Source organism: Schistocerca gregaria, chromosome 4, assembly GCF_023897955.1.
Source record: "Schistocerca gregaria isolate iqSchGreg1 chromosome 4, iqSchGreg1.2, whole genome shotgun sequence".
NCBI lineage: Eukaryota > Metazoa > Arthropoda > Insecta > Orthoptera > Acrididae > Schistocerca > Schistocerca gregaria.
In genome coordinates, this window is record NC_064923.1 from 94,756,979 (window position 1) to 94,780,726 (window position 23,748).

Genomic DNA, 23,748 nt, shown 5'->3' on the forward strand with positions numbered 1-23,748 from the left:
TACATTGCAATTTTCTTCATGCCACTCTTGCTAAGAAAAATATTTTTCTACCTTCCTTCACATTCTCTGTAATACATGTAGTAACTGATGATATATTGTCTTACGGTTGCTGATTCCCTCTTTTACCTGTATCTACATCTGTGTCTATACTCTGCAAACCACTGTGAAGTGCATGGCAGAGAGTATGTCCCATTGTACCAGTTATTAGGGTTTCTGCCTGTTCCATTCACTTATGGAGCATGGGAAGAATGATTGTGTGAATACCTTGTGAATACAGTAATTATTCTAATCATTTTCTCAAGATCCCTATGTGCGCAATAGATAGGGGACTCTAGCATATTACCAGAGTCATAATTTGAAACCATTTCTTACAAATTTGTTAATAGACTTTCTCAGGATAATTTACATCTACCTTCAAGAGTATTCCAGTTCATTTTCTTCAGGATCTCTGTAACAGTCTCCCACAGGTCAAAACCAAACCTAAGACCATTCGTGCTGCCCTTCTCTGTACACGTTCAAAATCCCCCGTTAGTCCTATCTGGCACTGGTCCCACATACTTCAGCAATATTCTAAAACCGGTCACACAAGTCATTTTTAAGCAATCTCTTTTGTAGACTGACTGCACTTCCCCAGTATTATACCAATACACCAAAGTCTACCACCTGCTTTATCCATGACTGAGCATATGTGATCATTCCATTTCATATCTCTGCCAAGTGTTACACCCAGGCATTTGTACAAGTAGACCAATTCCAACAGTGATTCACTGATATTACAGTCACAGGAGAGGATTTTTTTGTGAAGTGCACAATTTTACATTTCTGAACATTTAAAGCACGCTGCCATCTTTGCACCACTTTGAAATCTTACAAGATCTGACTCTGAAAATTTATGCAGCTTCTTTCAGATAGTACTTCATAACAGATAAGTGCATCATCTGCACAAAGTCTGATATTACTACATCTCATTGAAATCATATTTCCGCAGGAACTCCATGCACTTTTTCCATGCTGGATGAAGTCACTTGGTATTGCTATACAGTATTTAATGAATGCCATCATGGTAACATCCTCCTCTTTCGACTACCACAGATTAACGATTCTGACTTGCATGACAGCACTGCACATTGTGATCTTTGGGGCATATTTCTTTATTTTTTACATCTAGCATTTGGTTTGAGATGGTTTTAGTCATAAAACACAGAGAGATGTTCCAAGGATGTTATCATGCAGCTTCCAATTCTTAAAATGTATGCTATGAGGTTGCTACTGCCACATTGTTAGCATATGTGAAATGTCAGACTCCATGCACTTATTGTTAGCATGTTCATCACTGTGTAGCCCATATCTTAGTAACTGGAAAGCTTCCGTGGGGGCTGCATCACCCACATATGTGTGACACACTTCTTGTTCAACATAAAAGGACTTGCAGTTGGAATTTTTAAAGGAATTTATTGAAATAAGCACTGAAATATAATTACAGGATTTACAGCCTAAACATACAAACAATATATGCATAATACTATACATTGGACAACCTTGGTCTATGGGTAGTGACTAAACAAAACATCCTCAGTCCCAAGTTTGAGCACAACCATCGCTTAAACTTTCACTCACTCTGTCTTCAGGCCACGAGTGGCCTACCAGGACCATCTGACCACCGTGTCATCCTTAGAGGAGGATGCGGATAGGAGGGGCATGGGGTCAGCACACCGTTCTCCCGGTTGTTATGATGGTATTCTTGACCGAAGCCACTACTATTTGGTTGAGTAGCTCCTCGATTGGCATCACAAGGCTGAGTGCACCCCGAAAAATGGCAACAGCGCATGGCAGCTGGATGGTCACCCATCTGAGTGCCGGCCACGCCCAACAACGCTTAACTTCGATGATCTCATGGGAACCGGTGTATACACTGCGGCAAGGCTGTTGCCATCACTTAAATTTTGAATAAACATTATCACCAATGACAGCCAAAGACATCAAGATTAAGAAGTCATCCTGAATCTGCCAATTATCTTGTTAAAGAGGGCAGAGGAGTGGAGAAAGATTCAGGGTCCTCTCTTGCCCTTGCAGTGGAAAACCACCCCTGAAGGCAGAAGAATCAGCAATGATCTACAGCATGAAAATGTGGAAAGCAATGGAAATCACCACACTGAAGACACATTATGTGTATCTACAGGACATGTGGCCTGTAATTGAAATAGTGTCACAAAGATCTCTCCACTGGCAAAAAAATTCCAGACCAGCCTCCCATTTGGATCTCTGGGAGGGGACTGATAAGGGGGAGGTGACCATGAGAAACAGATTCAATAACCAATAAAAGGATAACATTCTATGACTCGGGGCATTGAATGTCAGAAGCTCGAGTATGGTAGGTAAGCTAGAAAATTTAGAAACGAAAATGCTAAGGCTCAACCTAGATACAGTGGGGGGGGGGGGGGGGGGGGGGTGAAATGGAATGGAAAGAAGACAAAGATTTCTGGTCAAATGAGTAGAGGATAATATCAACAGCAGCAGAAAATGATATAACGGGAGTAGGATTCATTATGAATAGGAATGTAGGGTAGAGGGTATTTTACTGTGGACAGTTCAGTGATAGGGCTGTTCTCATCAGAATCAACAGCAAACCAACACCAACAACAATAGTTCACGTATACATGCCGATGTTGCAAGCCAAAGATGAAGAGACAGAGAAAGTATATGAGGATATTGAACAGGTAATTCAGTACACAAACGGAGATGAAAATCTAATAGTCACGAGAGACTGGAATGCAGTTGTATGGGAAGGAGAAGAAGAAAGTGTTAGGTAGAATATAGGCTTGGTACCAGGAATGAGAGAGCAGATACACTAATTGAATTATTCCATAAATTTCAGCTAGTACTAGTGAATACTCTGCCCAAAAATCACAAGAGGAGGTATATTTGGAAAAGGACAGGAATGTGGGAAGATTGCAGGTAGATTACATCATGGCCAGTCAGAGATTCCAAAATCATATATTGGGTTTCAAGGCATATCCAGAAGCAGAATAGACTCAGATCACAATTTAGTAATGATGAATAGTAGGTTGAAATTTAAAAGACTAGTCAGGAAAAATCAATGCATAAATAAGTGGGATACAGAATTACTAATGAATGAGGAGATACGCTTGAAGTTCTCTGAGGCTATAGATACTGCAATAAGGAATAGCTCAGCAGGCAGTTCAGTTGAAATGGAATGGACATCTCTAAAAAGGGTAATCACAAAAGATGGAAAGAAAAATTCATGTACAAAGAAGGTAACTGTGAAGAAACCATGGATAACACAGAAAATACTTCAATTGATCGGTGAAAGGAGGATGTAAAAAATGTTCAGGGAAATACAAAAATACAAGTCACTTAACAATAAATAAATAGGAAGTGTACAGAAACTAAGGAGAAACGACTGCAGGAAAAATGTAAAAAATTGGAAAAAAAAAAAAAGATTTTCGTAAGGACTGACTAAGCATATAGAAAAGTCAAAACAACCTTCAGTGAAATTAAAAGCAAGGATAGTAACATTAAGAGCAATGCGAATGCCCCTGTTACATGCAGACGAGAGAGCAGATAGGTGGAAAGAGTACATTGAAGGCCTCTATGATGGAGAAGACTTGTCTGATAGGAGAAGAAACAGGAGTTTATGTAGAAGGTTCTCCGCAGAATTGGCAAAGGAAGGAATATATGAAAAACACTGACAAGAACAAGTGACAGGACGTTGGGACATCTGTTAAGACATCATAGAATAACTTCCAGGGTACCAGAGGGAGCTGTAGAGGATAAAAACTGTAGAGGAATATTCAGCAAATAACTGAGGAAGTAGGTTGCAAGCACTACTTTGAGATGAAGACATTGGCACAGGAGAGGAATTTGTGGTGGGTCACATCAAACCAGTCAGAAGACTGATGACTTAAGAAAATTATTTATATGTTTTATTCATTCATATTTAGGATAACATATTACATTATACTATATCACATGGCTTTTGTTAAACCATGCTAAATGCACTGGAACAATTAGTCACAGGTTTTCTTACATTTTCCTTCGCTTCTTGGCATTCGGCAATTTGCATCTTCTTCTGGTAACATGGGGTGTACATCCTGCATATAGGCTTGCCCAGCTGATTCTTATGGATCTCCAAATCTCTATTACTGTTGGACATAGAATCATCCATGGACAACCTTTCAGTAGCGAGACAGTCTCAAAATTTTCTTATCTGTATTTTTATATTTATGGTCCTCTGGTACACAATGTGAGCATTTACTGTACCTGTTCCCAAAAGCAAATGTAGTGTTAATTTCCCATACCACTTGATACCCATCCTTATTGATTGGCATATGGCACCATCTGGATGCTTCTGTCACTGCCAGATTTTTCACTATTACACACCGTTGTCTCCAAAGGTTTTGTGTCGGAGAATGATCGTGATGTGTACAATCTAAGCTTGATGTTATAAGAGGTGTATGTTTTGTTGATAACATCCTAACGTTATGAACATTCTTCCATTTTACCACCACAATACCATTGTCATCTTCAAATCCTATCATTTCACCTCTCGTCAATGGTTATGACATAATAAAACGTGGGAGGCCTCTACCTATCTTCTCTGCATAACTTTATGCTACCTACAATATTATCTGAGTACATCATTTCAAGAAGCATATAAAAAGTATGGTTAAAAGCATGCAAAATTTTCCAAAGTACTCACATAATTACAAGTTACATCAAAATAAACATACCGCTATTATATCCAAACACACACCACACACTTTCCGGATCTGTGTATTTTTATCATGCATCAAATCAATCAGATATGCTGGTGCCTCTGGAAATGTTTGTTAAGGGTATATTATGATTTTCAAAAGAGTAATATTTTATAAATTAATAAACAAATATGACCAATGGTGAAGATAACAGAGATTCACATCTAGAAACAATGTGGTAAGCAACTCAACATAGAGGGTCTTAAGCTGCTGGTGGAACCACAATCATATCTTAATCACACCTCTCCATTACAGAACTTACTGGGAAATAAGTCCACAAAAATTTGCATTTCACTGGTGTAAGTTGACAAACTTCAAGCTCACTACTGTAACACAGGTGCATTATGACCTGTGGTGTGGGATGGTGAGCCACTAAGATTTCTAATCCAGACAGTGTGCTGCAGCCTTTAATATGACGACAGCACTGTTAGGTGTAATTTACTTGACTACAATCTCCTCACATGCATTGACACTCTCTCAATGAAGCTATGAAAAATTTCTTTAGAGCTCAGCACCATAAAAATGGATATTTTTCTTACCGCAGTTAATCATAATGCAACAACTACCAATAACTGCAGTATTTTTGCAACATACAACAGAAACTTAGGTAACAGTAAATTAGGTCTCTCCTAACTGGACTGTGATTTGTTGCCGATCATTTCCATAGTTTTCTCCACTGTATGTGAGAGCAAATGATTAACCTGGGAAGCACTGTCAGGCAAAAAAAGAGATGGACTGAAGGGAACATACAGAACTATGCACAAGGTGGCAGAAAAAAAGACAATTTCAGACTGTACCACACCAATAGTAGAAGACAAAGAAAAAATTAGAAAGACCAAAATGTTACAATACTAAAAGACAGGCCACAAAAAACACTGAACTGTATATTTTTGATGGATGGCATTCTGCAGCTGTCTTATACACTGTCTAGTCGTATTAATGTGACCACCTGTCAAAAGCCTGAAAAACCACTTTTTGCATTGCGCAGTGCTGTGAGACACGCAGGAAGAGAGCCATTGATATTCTGGCAGACACTGACAGGGATGAGGAGCCATGCCGATTCCAGTGCCGTGGCCAGCTGCACTCAGTTTCTCAGCTGAGGATTCATTGCACAAACAGCTCATTCACAATGGTCCCAAAGATTGTCAGTTTGGTTTAAATCCAAGGAGTTCAGTGACCACAAGAATATGCTAAACTCATCTTAGTGTTCTTCAAACCACACACGTATGCTCTTAGCTATGTGACACATTGCACTGTAAAGCTGGTAGATGCCATTTTACCAAAGAAAAACAAATTGTATGCTGGGGTGGACATGGTCTTCAAATATACAGCATACTTGTATTGATCCATTGTGTTTTACGGAATGATAAGATCACCCAGCGAATGTCACACCCCCAGACCATAACAGTCCCTCCTCCGGCCTAGACACTTCTGCCAATTGTTACTGGGTGTTTGCTTTCAGATATTTCATGCTGTACACACTAACAGTCATCTTCCCAATGAAGCATAAAATTTGATTCACCTGAAAAAAAAAAAAAAAAAAAAAAAAAAAAAAAAAAAAAAAAATCTGTCACCAATCAGTGCATGAACACTTGCATTTGTTGCCAATGAATAGTAGACAGCATGTGTGTGCGAATCAGGCACCTCCTATGGATGCCCATGTGCAGCCACATTCATTTTGGAGGTATTGTTGGTAGCCCCTGGGTCATCTGGGTGGTCAGTTTCTCAACAGTTGCAAATCTATTCACCTGCACACATCTCTGCAGCCATTGTTCACATCAGTCATCTATGGCCCATGGTGAACCACAGTTGTCTCAGTGCTAGTTATGGGAAGCACTATTTTGCCATCCATGGTATACAATGACCACAGTTTCATGTGAACAGTTTACCATTTAGCAGTTTCGGAGATGCTTCCACACTTGGCTCGAAAGCCAATGATCATGCCCCCTTTGCACATCATATAAATCAATCCATTTCTGCATTATGAGATTTACTGCACTGTTTTTCCATGTGTCCCCAACACAATTAATATGCTCTTCTTTGTTATTGGTCCCACCTGCCATCTGTAAGTGGTTACTGCATGTTGACGTTGAATGTAGGTGGTGGTGACATTAATGTGACTGGACCACGTATTTGTAAATGTCATTAAAAAATAAATAAAGAACAACATCTTTCAGCTGTGCACAAATTTATTATTATTCAAGAAGAGTTTGACGAGATAATCCCGAACATTGGTTGGATAAAGAAGAATTTCTTAACAGCTTAAATGCGTTGCTTCAAAAATGGTATTTGTCAAACACTCAATTGACACATGGGAAACAGTGTGACAAAGAAATGAATACATACCATGGCATCCTGGATTTTCCATTGTTTCATTTTTCTCATGGCATTAGTGATAGCACAATGTATTTGAAGAAGACAGCTATATAAGGTGCAATAAGACACAACATAAAAAAAGATTCTCATCAACATCATTTGGTTGCAGATGACAAGCTACCTATAGTAATTACTCACGAGTGATCCAGAAAATTTATGCACACCAAATGTAAAGGTACTTACAAAAAGAAATGATCTGTTGTTTGAACTAAAAATGCACATAATTTTATAAACATTTAACAAAAATGATCTATAAATAAAAACGAAAACCCACTGATGATAGCACAGTGGTGCCGAAACGTTTGGATACTGTGAAAAATGGTGTTTTGCATAACTGGCGGACCTCACATCCAACAATTTAAATTGCAAACACGGCCAATACAAGGAGCTGCAAATCAAAATGATGGATATAACATACTCCCTAGCAATGATACACTAAGAAGGGGAGGCAGAAAAAGTGAAAAGAAAGAAGACATATAGTAAACAGGCAATGGAGAAGGAACAAAAGCTCTGGTATCCTAAATGTCTCTCATTCTTTGTTCCTCTGCTCTTATTCACTGAACTTTCCAGTCATCTCTCTCAGCTTTTGAAAGATAATACTTTGACCTAAAACAAAATCACTCAATTTCTGCCCTTATGTGTCAATAATATGGCTATTTACTAACCGAATTTCATGGATAATAAGATTTGTTTTCACTGGCACAGATTTTCTGTCATACAGGACATACATATATCAATTAATTATAATATCTAAGCAATGTCTTGATCCAGATGGGAATGAATTATGTGCATATGTTTACACCCATATATGTACACACAAATGGTAAGATCTTTTTGTCGCTTCTCATTCTGCATAGGATTGTTAAACCTTCTAGACAAATTGTGTTATTGAAATTTAAATACAAAGTCAGATACAAATAGTAATAATTGTGTTGCATGATACCATTTAGACTACATTATGTCTTTTTTTCTACTTACTGAAATAATAATGTTTCATATTCAAGTATTTAAAGGATACCAGTTTCTTTAATTAGATAGTCACGAGTAGCAATATGACGTAAAATTTGGTAGAAAACATAAATAATCTGCAGCACCATCTCATCATCTTCTTGTTTAGCTAGAATCAAACAATAACACTGATACTGTTATATTTTGTATGCAAATATGAGACAACAAATAATTCTCAAAAACTGTTAGCACTCATAGAGCAAGTTGTTAGATCTTTAAACGGGAAAAACAGAGGAGGAATATATGTTAATGGAACATGTCTGAACCTTATTCATTTTGTTAATGACATTTTACTGTTTGTCCATAGATGAGTTAAACTTGAATAACAAAAGAACTGAATGGACCACCAAGTCTGGACACAGCAGAGTATCAATTACAATAACCAGGCCCTAGTAGCAGGAGAAAAAAAGCTCTGTGTGTGTGTGTGTGTGTGTGTGTGTGTGTGTGTGTGTGTGTTTATCTATTTCTGAGTAAGAACTGTGTCCGAATGTGTAAATATTTCTATTATGCTTACCATTGTGCCTGTCTTTAACTCAAAAGTACTTCTGTGTGGTAAGTAGCAATCTACCCTTTCAATATTGTTTATATTTCATCCTGGTTCTCCATTGTTTGACAATACGATTAAAATGATATACAATCAACATATCAAAAAGAATGTACAAATTAACAACAAAGTAATGGGTTTTGGTACTATCTACAGCTGAAGAACACAAACAGAGAGACATCAAAAGAAACAGAAGAGTAAGAAAAAGGCTTCAAGTGCTTCTGATGAACTAGATAGTGTTTTCCAAATAAGCTTTCTGACATGTCGAAAACTCAGAGATTACAATCAATGCGTATGATCAGTTTTCAGATACAGCCACAAGACATCAACTAAACTAAATACCATTCAGAATTTGCTTAGTGTTTTCTGTGAGTGATAGAAACACTACGAGAGATAGGAAAGATAGAGTTTTAGATGGTCTGTGCTGCAGATGTGCAACGATTCCTGCATCCTAGTGGCTAAAGATGGAGTCCTGTGGCTTCAAAATCAATATTTTAAGTTGAAAAATAAACATAAAGATGGGTACATGTGGTATGGACACCTGCAAAGGTAAATTGATGGTAGATGGGCAATAACTACATTCCTGAATAGACTTCTGCAACATGTTTGGCTATTCAGTTTTATAAAATATTCTTATTGCATGTTTTTTCACCTTAGCAGCAAAGCCCAGAAGATTAGCCATATGACACAACTGCTAGTCATTTTCTTTCCTGTTCTATTTACTAATAGAGTCAGAGGAAAATGACTATCTACATGCTACCATACGAGCTCTAATTTCGCTCATCTTGTCTTCACGGCCCTTACACAAAATGTACATTGATGGCAGTAAAATGGTTTTGCGGTCAGCTTCAAATGCCGATTCTCTAAATTTTCCCAATAGTGTTCTGTGAACAGAATGTAGTTTTCCCTCCAAGCATTCCCATTTGAGTTCATGAAACACATCTATGACACTCATGTGATGGTGAAATCTACTAGTAACAAACATAGCAGCATGCTCCTGAATTGCTTCAATGTCGTTCTTTAATTCGTTCTGGTGGGGATCCCAAATAATCTAATAGCCCTCAAGAATAGATTGCAGAAGTGTCCTATATGCAGTCTCTTTCAAAGTTAACTGTACTTTCCTAAAATTGTCCCACTGAACCAAAGTCAGCCATTTGCCTTCCCTACTACTGGCCTCATATGCTAATTCCATTTCATATCACTTTGTAATTTTTCACCTAGATATCTCATTGACGTTCAGTGGGGTGGGTTGTTTTTTTTTTTTTTTGGGGGGGGGGGGGGGGGGGGGGGGGAGAGAGACCAAACTGCGAGGTCATCGGTCTCATCGGGTAGGGAAGGAAGTCGGCTGTGCTCTTTCAAAGGAACCATGCCGGAATTTGACTGTGACTGTGCCAAACAGCACACTACTAATGATGTATTCAAATGTTATTGGATTGTTTTTCCTACTTATCTGCATTAATTTATGTTTCTCTACATTTAGAGCAAGCTGTCATTCATCACACCAACTAGGAATTTTGTGTAAGTCCTCTTGTAGCCTTCTACAGTCACTTAATGATGACACCTTCCAATACACTACAGCATAATTGACAAAACGCTGCAGGTTGCTGCTCACACTGTCAATCATATCATTTATGTATATAGAGAATAAGAGCAGTCCAATCTCACTTCCCTGTGGTACTACAGATGATACCCTTGTCACCGATAAACACTCGCCATCAAGGACAACAAGCTGCGTTCTATTACCTGAGAAGTGTTACTTGAAACATATTCCAAATCCTTGAACCTTCATTATCAGCCTAGATGGGGTGTGGGGAAGGAGGAGGGGGGGGGGGGGGGGTATGGAGTGGCAACATGCTTTCTGGAAGTATAGGAATATGGAACTGCCTGTTGCTTTACATCCATGGTTCATAGTATTTCATTTGAGATAAGAGAAAGCTAAGTTTTGCATGAGCAAAGCTTTCTAGATCCTTTCTGATGTGTGGACAGGAGCTTTTCATCTCAAGGAAATTTATTATATTCGAACTGAGAATGTGTTGAAGAATTCTGCTGCAAACTGATACCCAAGAACTTCATACATCCAGTGTATGTCTATTTATCTCTGTGTTTCTGGTAACTATGTCATTTTTATTTTAAACTTTTTGGAAGATGACTGCCAAACAATTAAATAATGTATAAAATGCATATTTTAACCACCAGCTGTTTTCATTTTAAACCCAAATTCTACCAGTTTTGGTCTTGGACATCTTTGTGGATGAAGGGTCAAAACGGATTATGCCACCATATTGCGTTAGTCATTACTTAAAATGTGTAGTGCATGCCGTGAATGTAAATATATGAGACAGGACTTTAAAAGCAAACATCTGAATTCTAAATGTATACAGAGCAGTATACTCTGTATACATTTTAAGTAATGACTAATGCAATATGGTGGCTTAGATCATTTCTTCCATGAAGTTGGTCTAACACCACAAACAGCAGAATTTGGGTTTAAAGTAAAAACAGTTTATGGTTCAAATATGCATTTTATACATCATTTTTATTTATTTAGCACTGCATAATATCAATTTTGCAAGATTATGGCTTAAATTGTTGGCTGTGAACGAGTTGAAGCCTGTTCCATTTTTCTCCTACATGTATCTGGAATGGCTGTGTTTCTGCCCTTTATTGATATACTGGCAAAATCAACAAACATTACAGTTTATCATGTGTCCTCCTATGTCCAAAGTACATCATTTATAAACATCACTAGTTGGAGCAGGCCAAGAATCGAACCGTGAGGCACATTATAATTAATATTTCCCTTCTCTGAATTTCACGTTATACCTATTTTGTCGTTAACATGTGATGCCTTCCATGCCAATGTAAGATTGTTAATGCCATGACGCCTTATTATCCTGAATATAATTATTTAATGTTTCTTCCAAAGTCAACACGGAGATGCTTTGTCACCATCACTCTTCAACTTTGTTGTGGAGCGAATCATCAGCAAAATAAAATTATCACAACTTGAAACAAAACATACAGACATATGCAGCTCAAATCATAATTCTAAGAAAAAAGGCACAAGAAATCGATTAATTCACCACAATATTGCATAACAGCTTACTTGGAACAGGACTAGAAATGAATACAGGTAAAAACAAATATTTCATTGTATCATGAAAAACTAAAGCAAATCATACCTTCAAAACTGATGCAGATAAAATTGAAACACTAACTCAGTTCACTTACCTTGGAACCTTGCTAACTACATACAACAATGTCAAAGAAGAAATAAACATCAGAATACAGAAAGCCAATATATGTTACTTCCTAGGTGTAGCAAAAAGGAAATTTATTTCAACAAATTCGAAGATTCGCATTTATAAAACTCTCATCATACTGTCATGGCATACATTTGTGAGACATGAACATTAAAAAAATTAGTAGAAGCAAGATTAAGAATCTTTGAAAGCAAAATTTTGAGGATGATATCTGGCAGGATTCAAGATAAGGGATAATATTAACAAAGAAGGAAGTAGATGATCTATATGGGGAAACAGACATTGTATCCCAAATTAAAACGGGGGGGGGGGGGGGGGGGGGGTTTGTTGGATTGGACAGAGTTTCAGACTCCAAAAGAAAAAAAAATTATCAATTGCAGAACATCCTCACAGAAGAAGACCTCTTGGAAGGTCAAGGCTATGCTATTTTGAAATCAGTAAGATATGAAAATCTTAGCTGTGATGAATTGGAAAATTAAATTCTAAAATAGAATTACCTACCAAAGCATTGTGACATTAGCAGCAAAGAGTTTTCATAGCTTATTCTTTCTTTCTTTATCGTCGCCTTGTCCCACGTCACATATGGTCAGCATTGCTCTTCTGGATCCTTCTCCTCCATAGTTCTCTATCCATTGCCTCTTCCTTCTTCCATCCTTTCTCCCTTCGGTCCCCGGATATCTTATCCTTCCACCTCATCTTCAGTCTTCCTCTCCTTGCTCCTTCAATCTTTATTTCTTCAACTCTGTTTCTGATACACTCTTCCCCTTTTCTCTGTAAGTGTCCGTACCACCTTAGTCTGATCTCTTGTTTCGTTTTCCTCATGGGTCCCACTTTCACAGCTCCTATAACAAATTCATTTCTAATCGTGTCCTTCCTTGTTACACCCACCTCAGCATCCTCATTTCCGCCACTTCCATCTTCCTTTCCTGGGCTACTGTGATTGGCCATGACTCTGCCCCATATATCATAGCAGGCCTTACCACCGACTTGTACACTTTCCCTTTCAACCCAATGCTAACCTTCTTGTCACACAACACTCCACTCATTTTCCTCCAGTTGTTCCAACCGCAATTTATTTGGTGTTGTATCTGGCTTTCCAGTCCTCCATCCCTCCGTATGTACGACCCCAGGTATTTAAATTTGCAGACTGATTTCAGCTCATCATCCTGGATCCTGCAAGACCTCATCTGCACATCCTTCAGTGCTAAATATTCTGACTTTGTCTTGCTAATTTTCATCCCTCTTTCTTCTAGTGCCTTCCTCCAATCCTCCAGCTTTTCCTCAAGTCTGTCAATACTCTGCTCACAAAGAACCACATCATCCGCAATCATCATATTCCACGGTGCTTCTTTCTTCACATCTTTCACCAGCACATCCATAATCAGGTCAAAGAGGTAGGGACTAAGTGCAGACCCTTGATATAACCCTACTTTTACTGGAAACTCCTTTGTCATGCCCACACTACTTCTCACCTGTGTCATTGCTCCTCTGTACATTTCCTTCACTAACCTCACATACTTCTCTGGTACGCACTGCTCTCTCATGGTTCTCCATACTTCGTCCCTTGGGACTCTGTCATATGCTTTCTCCAAATCAATGAAAGCCATATGAAGATTGGCTTGTAGCTCCCCATGTCTCTCCACTATCTACCTTAAAGCATGTATTGCATCAGTCGTTCCTCTTCCAGGCATGAACTCAAACTGTTCTTCACACACCACAACCTCCTTGCATAATCTTGCTTCTATAACTCTTTCCCAAATTTTCATAGCTTATTAAGCTTGCAGAATGAGATTTTCACTCTGCAGCAGAGTGTGCGCTGATATGAAACTTCCTGGCAGATTAAAACTGTGTGCCCGATCGAGACTCGAACTCGGAATCTTTGCCTTTTGCGGGAAAGTGCTCTACCATCTGAGCTACCGAAGCACGACTCACGCCCGGTACTCACAGCTTTACTTCTGCCAGTATCTCGTCTCCTACCTTCCAAACTTTACAGAAGCTCTCCTGCAAACCATGCAGAACTAGCACTTATGAAAGAAAGGATACAGCGGAGACATGGCTTAGCCACAGCCTGGGGGATGTTTCCAGAATGGGATTTTCACTCTGCAGCAGAGTGTGCACTGATATGAAACTTCCTGGCAGATTAAAACTGTGTACCCGACCGAGACTCGATCTCGGACCCTTAACAATTTTGGCTGTTTCTCGCTGCCACTAACATTAATATCTATTTCACTCATCTTTGCAGTGGTGCGAGAATTAAATTGTGGCAGTACTATTTGCTTTGCTTTTCCTTTGTGAGTAAATGGACACTAAATCTGGTGCTGCTAACAGCCTTTAAATATGACAAGAATTTCTTCGGGTTTTGTGAAAGATCCTTCAATACCATTCTCCTACAGTCATCACTGAACGTTTCACTCACTACTGTCTTGACCACCAAATACGTTTCATTCAAAAACACTATCTGTAGCCCTATGCTTTGTTTTATACCTATTATGCAGAAGTTTCTTTGTAGTGACTATAGACCATGGAAGATCCCTCCCATTATGAACTGTTCTACTGGGTACATATCTGTCCCGTACATGGTCAACTAATTGAGCCATAGTTCCTCTACATGCTCCTAGCCTGAGCTAAAAGTTTCAAGATCCTCACTGAAATATGACACGAATGCTTCTCTGTCTGGCTTGCTGATCATATAATCTTTCTGCTTGTTTTAGTTGCCGTTTGTATTTTGGCATTGACTGTTGCTGTAACTGCCTCATGATCAATGATACCAGTTTCAATATGAGCTTTCTCAAAAAGATCAGGTCTGTTCACTGCCATTTACTCTTATTTCAATCATAAGTGGGGTTCCGTACTATCTGTTCTAGATATTTTTCAGAACAAGCATTTAGTAATGTATCAAAGGATGTCTTGCCACGTCCACCACTAACAAAACTATAACTATCCCAATTGACTGCTGGATGATTAAGAAACTTATGTACAAGTGAATTAAGGCATTCTCTCAAGTTTTTGGTTACATCAGGAGGGAAGTATGCTGGTCAATAGAACGACCCTATGTGAATCAATAATTCCTATCCAACACCTTATAAACATTACAATAGGACAAATCCTTCTATGGAATAGGAGGAGTTGCTTGGGAGAAATGTTTTTGGTTTGTTTTCAAATTTTACTTTGCTATCTGTCAGATATTTTATACCACCATGCAAGCTATAAAAAAATTTGGTTGCAGCTTTGTGCAGCCCTTCTTGTGTTACAGACAACCTTGATATGTAAAAATGAATGTCATTTTTCCTTCTGGTATTGTAATTACATACATCATTGTTCCCTCTAAACTGCAGTGAATTATTTACAACAAACTTCATGAAGAAATGAAAGATCTTTCTATCTTCGATCGATGTGTTCTGACAGCAGTCAGAATGCCCAAGTCCTGAAACAGATGATCATGGGTGTGCACCACATATAACTCTTATAGCACATTTTTTTGGCAATGAAGACTTTGTTTCTTAAAGATGAGTTACCCCAGAACATCACTCCATATGACATTACTAAATGAAAATATTCAAAATATGTCAACTTACTTATTTGTCTCGTCCCCAGATTTGCAATGATTCTAAGTGTAAATGTGGCTGAACTAAGCTACTTTAAGAGTTCCAAAATGTGTTTTATCCAATTTAAATTCACATCAATAAGGACAAACAGAAAGGAATCACTGAATTTAGTAGCCAATGATTTGAATTTAATATTATTTGTCTTGCCGCTACTGTTATCAGGGAGTTCGATATCATTTGCTTTATCAAGTTTGTTTGTTTTGTGCCTGATAATGCTCCAAAATGGCCCTTGCAATGTTCTTAGAATTTTGGATTTTTTGTTATATTAAATGGTGTTTGTCTTTTTTTATGGCATGTTGAACAATTCTGTAATACTGCTTGTAGTGCATTTTTAAGTCCACGTCAGATCCAGTCTTTTGCATTAAATAAAAGAGTGCACAATCTTCATATTTTTGTGACGTGCATCCCAGTGATGCATTTGATGTCATTCCCAATTGAGCAGTTCTAACCACTCCCACCATCCACAGTAATTTCTATCAAAATCTTTCTCCAGAGAGCCTACATCATTTGTAAAATGTCAGGTTCCACACATTGCATAGAAATACTAGTTACTTGGAATGAATTACTGATGGAATTCTGTAACAAACTTTCCCCGCCCACGAGCCCTGTAACGTAACAGACTGAGAAGCAACCAATACTTAACGTGATCCATATTTTTGTAGTAGCTGATACTACGTCATGAATTTTATGATAGCTAGTAACTTCTGTTCATACTTTGTCACTCGTGATTCAATCTCATATGAGAGCATAAACGCTGTTATACTGAAAAGCATAACACAAGTATTTTATGTACAGTTAATGACACGATAACACCAAATCAGCTCACAAAAGTTTTGTCTCAAGTGCAGATAGTGTTGAGGATCAGTGGACAAAGTTCAAAACCATGGTACAATATGCGTTAGATGAGTATGTGCCAAGTAAGATCGTAAGAGATGGGAAAGAGCCACCGTGGTACAACAACCGAGTTAGAAAACTGCTGCGGAAGCAAAGGGAACTTCACAGCAAACATAAACATAGCCAAAGCCTTGCAGACAAACAAAAATTACACGAAGCGAAATGCAGTGTGAGGAGGGCTATGCGAGAGGCTTTCAATGAATTCGAAAGTAAAGTTCTATGTACTGACTTGGCAGAAAATCCTAAGAAATTTTGGTCCTCTGTCAAAGCGGTAGGTGGATCAAAACAAAATGTCCAGACACTCTGTGACCAAAATGGTACTGAAACAGAGGATGACAGACTAAAGGCCGAAATACTAAATGTCTTCTTCCAAAGCTGTTTCACAGAGGAAGACTGCACTGTGCTTCCTTCTCTACATTGTCGCACAGTTGACATAATGGTAGATATCGAAATAGACGACAAAGGGATAGAGAAACAATTAAAATCGCTCAAAAGAGGAAAGGCCGCTGGTCCTGATCGGATACCAGTTCAATTTTACACAAAGTACGCAAAGGAACTTGGCCCCCCCTTCTTGCAGCGGTGTACCGTAGGTCTCTAGAAGAGCGAAGCATTCCAAAGGATTGGAAAAGGGCACAGGTTATCCCCGTTTTCAAGAAGGGACGTCGAACAGATATGCAGAACTATAGACCTATATCTCTAACGTCGATCAGTTGTAGAATTTTGGAACACGTATTATGTTCGAGTATAATGTCTTTTCTGGAGACTAGAAATCTACTCTGTAGGAATCAGCATGGGTTTCGAAAAAGACGGTCGTGTGAAACCCAGCTCGCGCTATTCGTCCACGAGACTCAGAGGGCCTTAGACACGGGTTCACAGGTAGATGCCGTGTTCCTTGACTTCTGCAAGGCGTTTGACACAGTTCCCCACAGTCGTTTAATGAACAAAATAAGAGCATACGGACTATCAGATCAATTGTGTGATTGGATTGAGGAGTTCCTAGATAACAGAACGCAGCATGTCATTCTCAATGGAGAGAAGTCTTCCGAAGTAAGAGTGATTTCAGGTGTGCCGCAGAGGAGTGTCATAGGACCGTTGCTATTCACAATATACATAAATGACCTGGTGGATGACATCAGAAGTTCACTGAGGCTTTTTGCAGATGATGCTGTGGTGTATCGAGAGGTTGCAACAATGAAAAATTGTACTGAAATGCAGGAGGATCTGCAGCGAATTGACGCATGGTGCACGGAATGGCAATTGAATCTCAATGTAGACAAGTGTAATGTGATGCGAATACATAGAAAGATAGGTCCCTTATCATTTAGCTACAAAATAGCAGGTCAGCAACTGGAAGCAGTTAATTCCATAAATTATCTGGGAGTACGCATTAGGAGTGATTTAAAATGGAATGATCATATAAAGTTGATCGTCAGTAAAGCAGATGCCAGACTGAGATTCATTGGAAGAATCCTAAGGAAATGCAATCCGACAACAAAGGAAGTAGGTTACAGTATGCTTGTTCGCCCAATGCTTGAATACTGCTCAGCAGTGTGGGATCCTTACCAGATACGGTTGATAGAAGAGATAGAGAAGATCCAACGGAGAGCAGCGCGCTTCGTTACAGGATCATTTAGTAATTGCGAAAGCGTTACGGAGATGATAGATAAACTCCAGTGGAAGACTCTGCAGGAGAGACGCTCAGTAGCTCGGTTCGGGCTTTTGTTAAAGTTTCGAGAACATACCTTCACCGAAGAGTCAAGCAGTATATTGCTCCCTCCTACGTATATCTCGCGAAGAGACCATGAGGATAAAATCAGAGAGATTAGAGCCCACACAGAAGCATACCAACAGTCCTCCTTTCCACGTACAATACGAGACTGGAATAGAAGGGAGAACCGATAGAGGTACTTAGGGTACCCTCCGACACACACCGTCAGGTGGCTTGCGGAGTATGGATGTAGATGTAGATAGATGTAGATGTAAAAAGCTCTCAAGTGTTCTACGTGAATAGCACTTTACAAAATACTGAATTTGTGTTGTTTATAACATACGACAGAACTCAACTTTACTGTTCTCGGAACTCCAAATAGTATTGCTATTTGACTATGTCTATTAGCATATGCACATTAATACTCCAGCAACTGCAGAAGCACTAACACTAAACTTCTATTGAACTACCAGTTCTTTTAAATCAGCTTTTTAATAATTAAAACAACAAAATATAATGTTCAATGCCCCATCTATAGTAGAATATGAGGACACTTTCTATTGTAGAATATGAGCACAGGTTTTACCTAAGAGATTTCTTTACAGAATTGAAATTGATTGGCAGTTTACACATCCTCAGACAACTGCTCCATTACACTTTGCAAAAGTTTTATGGAGTGTAATCAGCCAATAAGTTTTATTTCAATTAGATGGATTCTACAAAAACACCTCCTAGTCTTTCAATGAGTCAGTCAATACAAATTGTACAAATCAATGGGCTCCTCTGAGACTGCAGATTAAATGTATCTTATTTTTAAGTACCAATATTAGAAAAAGGATAACTGCTACTCACCTTATAGCAGAGATGCTGAGTCATAGATGGCCACAACAAAAATACTCTCACAAAATGAACTTTCAGCTTATACTGTTGTGGTAGGTGTGGGCTTCATGTCTATCTTGGCTACAATAATGCCTTCACTATGCTGTTCGTAGTAGCTGACACATGCTCCTATTTTTGTATTCATTATTAAACCTACTCCTGCATTACCCCTATTTGATTTTGTATTTATAGCCCTGTATTCACCTGACCAGAAGTCTTGCTTCTCCTGTCACCGAACTTCACTAATACCCACTATATCTAACTTTAATCTATCCATTTCCCTTTTTAAATTCTCTAACCTACCTGCCCGATTAAGGGGTCTAACATTTCACACTCCGATCCAATGCCAGTTTTGTTTCTCCTGATAACGAAGTTTTGGAAGTTACACACATTAAAAGTCAAATCACAATGGTGGGTTGTCAAAATAAAATTGAGAACACCCAAAAGATGCTTGTAAAATGTACAAAGCATGACTGTTGCATAAGCCAGGCTGGATGATACTACACAGGTTATATTATGAGATCCAGTACACACAAACTGTGTAAAACCAATGAAGTAAAACTTAAAATCTCTGTGTAATGTGTGCATACTTCCGTCATACTGATAACCGGCCAATACGGTGTAAGTAGCCGATGGTCTAGAAATACACTGGAAAGCAGAAGGGTCATGGCCAGTTTTACTTCATTGGTTTTATATAACTGGTATCTACCAAATCTCAAAATATATCCTATGTGGTGTTATCCAGCCTGAGTCACTCAACAGTCATGCTTTGTACATTTTACAAGTGTCTCTTGCATGTACTCTGTTTTACAACCCACAATTGTGGTTTGACTTTTAACGTGGACAACTTCCCGAGAGCTGAGACTCACAGCTATCCACCTACATTATGCAAATATAACCATTATAAACCTGAAGATGCATCTATATTGATGTGAAACCAACAGTTGTGAACAAAGCACCTTCAAACAGCTATCTAGATTTAGGGAACACCTCATCATTCTCAACTTTTTAATTGTTGTAATTTTTATAATAATTTAAACAGTTACTGAGTGTTGAGTGTTTTTATTGTTATTCATAATGTCTCTGAGCTGTGGTTGCTTTCCCCAGAAAGTTGTTTGCATCATAGCAGAGGTCCCTGCCCAAGGAAAAAATCGTAGGATGTACTGGGAATTTAACTTGGGTCCTTCCACACCATAAACACTGACACTAGCCATTCACTTATAGGGTTCCTCAAAGCCAATTAAGAATTATAATATTCCAGAACATACTGTTCTTATTCATTAAATAATTAAAAACAGTTTTCAGTAAATCTTTAGTCATTATTATAAAAAAACTATTGTCTTCAGCAGTAGCAGGAAATACATTACCTTTGAGCATTTCTATGAGTGAAAGTAAAATATCAGCTTTGCACAGAATCTGGGCACAGCCTTCATCTGCAGCAGCTGTCCCAAGCAGCACCACTACTTCTAACACAAGATCATCCTCATATTTCCCTGCAACAAAGAATTGCTGTGTTACAAACTTCAACTCTTTGGAGTACTACATAACTTCAGACAAACATTTCACTGACATGTAAGTCTGCTGACAAAAGATGGCCATACAGTGCAATTTTACTTCAAACCCTACATCAAAAGAGCCTGGCTCACTCATGGGGACTATTAAGTAATGTTACGTAACTGCATTCAACAATTACATGCACTATACATTGGTGAACTGAATGTACTTCGTAAACTTCTTGCATTAATTTTCTGTAAACATCTAACTTTTTGACAGTATACACTATTCTCTTCAGCAAGAAAGCAACTGGCTACTGAAGAAGTGGCTCTGGCTCCGAGCACTATGGGACTTAACATCTTAGGTCATCAGTCCCCTAGAACTTAGAACTACTTAAAACTAACTAACCTAAGGACATCACACACATCCATGCCCGAGGCAGGATTCGAACCTGCGACCGTGGCGGTCTCGTGGTTCCAAACTGACGCGCCGAGAACCGCTCGGCCCCACTGGCCAGCTATTGAAGAAGTAATTGACATAAATGATCTAGTATGACACAATGTGGCCATAGAGTACATTAAGTCTATGTGGTTCATTTTATACAGGACGGTTGTGGGAGCTTGGCTCTTCAATACAAAAAGTCAAATCAAAAACACAAGTGATGATCACAGGCATCACGTTTTTAAAAATAAGTCTACAAATACCAGTGACTGTATGCTTTCCCCTATTTCAACTGTACAGGAGGTGCTGGTCAGGTGGACTGAAGATGCACACTGTAATGCTGAAACTGGTATCAAGATGCAATAAAATTGGAAACATGGACAGATGAAGGTGTTTCTGATTTGGCATTTTATAGATATTATATTGGTGGAAACGATAAATCATCATCAGCAATCCAGCATGACACAGAATATGTGACACATATACAGTCTCTTGGTATCGCTTGCCCAATCTGACACACTGCTGCCTTTGTAGCCCATAACACTGAGATATTGACATACATTCTTGTTTCCAAAGCCTCTATGACTATTCTGTTCCTGTAGTTTGAAGTGTAGTAATCATCAAAGAAACTGCAGAAATAAGAATGTGTGACCCTAAGATGTGGCTACCAACTTAGCAATTCAGGAAGTGGGCACTTGATACTGAGGGAGTCAATTGAGTACATCCCATATTATACATTCTGATGAGAAAGAAGATGCTGCAGATGATGTTTCATCATTAGTACCACTGTCATTGCTGGTGGTATTATTGTACCTGCTGGAACAACAAACAACAGAAGGCATGAGTAATCAGTGATGTTTATTTCTTTACAACGAAAAACAGAATAATACAACAGTTCCACAAAGAGGCTAGCACTGCCACTGGGATGGCGACCAGCAAGGTCGAGCGATGAATTTGGTGTATGGAGTGTCAAGCAGTAGAAATCCCTCAGTGGTATAGTTGATATCCAGATGAGGGTCAACTGAACAGTGTGGCATCGAGGTATCATCCATTGGTGATAAGTGCCTCGTGCACTTATAAAGCACTGGCAGCAGAGGAATACACCCACAATCAATGAGTCAACAATGGTGTGGCACCACATGGCTGGTGTAGTACCGTTGTGCAGCTATTTGAAATGTATATGTCGGCTGGGTGTTACTATGTTACAGTGGAAGCAAATATGTGTGCAGGCCACACCTACAATGTCCAGTTGGGAAGTGCCTTCCAGAAATGATAGGTCATAGCCATGTGATGTGTGAATTGCGGCTGCATGGCAGCAGGCGTCATGCTGTAGGCATTGATCATGCCATCACATTTACATCTATGTGACTATTATTACTTCAAAAGTCAGCTGATTTCCCGATGAAAATAATGTTGGAATTTGTGGAAATCTCATATTTTTATACAGAATTAACACGAGAAGTGCACCAATTACACTTAATACAACAAATTCATGTTCAAAGCCTTCATGGTAATAATATAAATTGTCAGTTGTGTCTTCTTAAGACACAAGAAAACTAATAAACACGTCTGTATTCTTTTCTCGACTTATTGTCACACATATCTTTTTTTTTTTTTATGTTGTCACTTGTAACTTGCTGTTATGCAGGCAACAATATTAGGAAAAGGGACTCGATTTGTCATTTTTAAAAGGATGAAACCAATGTACATAAAGGAGATTTACTCTAACAGCTTACAAAACTCTCCTTGGGACAGTTCTTGAGTTTTGTTCATCAGAAGGAACACCTTACCAGATTGGATTAAGAGAGAAGATAGAGAAGATCCAATGAAGAGCAACACATTTCTTCACAATACAGTTTTTAAGATAGAGAAGATCCAATGAAGAGCAACACATTTCTTCACAATACAGTTTTTTTTAAGTCCAAGAGTGTAACTGAGGTGCTCAACAAATGACAGAGGCAAATGCAACAAGAGAGCTGTTGTTCAACATGGATAGGGTAAATGTTGGAATTCTGAGGGCATACACAGCAAGAAGAGTTGGACAATACATTATTTGCTCCTGCTTATGTCTCACAACAGACCACGACAAGAAACTGACATAAATTAGCTCGTACAGAGGCTCCCCAACATTCATTCTTTCCATGAACCATTTGTGAATGGAACACAGAAGGGTGAAATTCTAACTGTACCAAAAGTACCAAGAAGAGATTAGTGTTTAATATCCATTGACAATGAGGTCATTAGACTTTTCTCAGCTCCCTGAATAATCATTGCACGATCTTCTTCACTGAGAGCTTTCCCGACAGAGCCTAACTCACATCTGACATTGCTGAGCACTGCACCTGGCATAAAAATACTAGTCATCCATTATGTTATACCCAGGGAGTCCCATATCAGAGGATGACCCAAGGGAAACAGTATTTTTCAGTTGCCACTCTGCTAACTTGTAGATGTGCTTGCCCCATCAACCAAATCTAGTTGAATCCACTTCACATGCCATTCAGTTCAGTATAGCACACTGGCCAGCACAGGTGCGTACTTAGGCACTGGCGGAGATCTTTCCTGTGGAGAATGTTGAGGCAGTCCATCACCGAACGCACTGTGGAAGAGACCACCATTATCGCATTCCAGACAGAAGGACAATGGCCCAGTCGACAAACAGATGGTGTGAGACAGATTCTGTAACTAATGTGAAGCATAACTGATCTGAAATGAGGGTTCAAGTGCCATAAAATATCCAACAAGTTCATGCAGCTCTGCA

General features: G+C 38.8%; 1 protein-coding gene across 3 annotated transcripts in view; it reads right to left on the reverse strand.

The window, feature by feature from the left end:
* The window catches only part of LOC126365876 (kinesin-associated protein 3-like), a 189,940-nt gene that overhangs the window by 56,121 nt on the left and 110,071 nt on the right, over positions 1-23,748 (reverse strand). For all 3 annotated transcript variants that reach the window (XM_050008569.1, XM_050008573.1, XM_050008570.1), the window contains exons 12-14: positions 20,420-20,545; positions 8,170-8,268; positions 4,752-4,837 (exon numbers count right to left, since the gene is read on the reverse strand). In XM_050008569.1, coding sequence (XP_049864526.1) covers positions 4,752-4,837; positions 8,170-8,268; positions 20,420-20,545 — 311 coding nt within the window. The remainder of the gene's footprint in view (positions 1-4,751; positions 4,838-8,169; positions 8,269-20,419; positions 20,546-23,748) is intronic.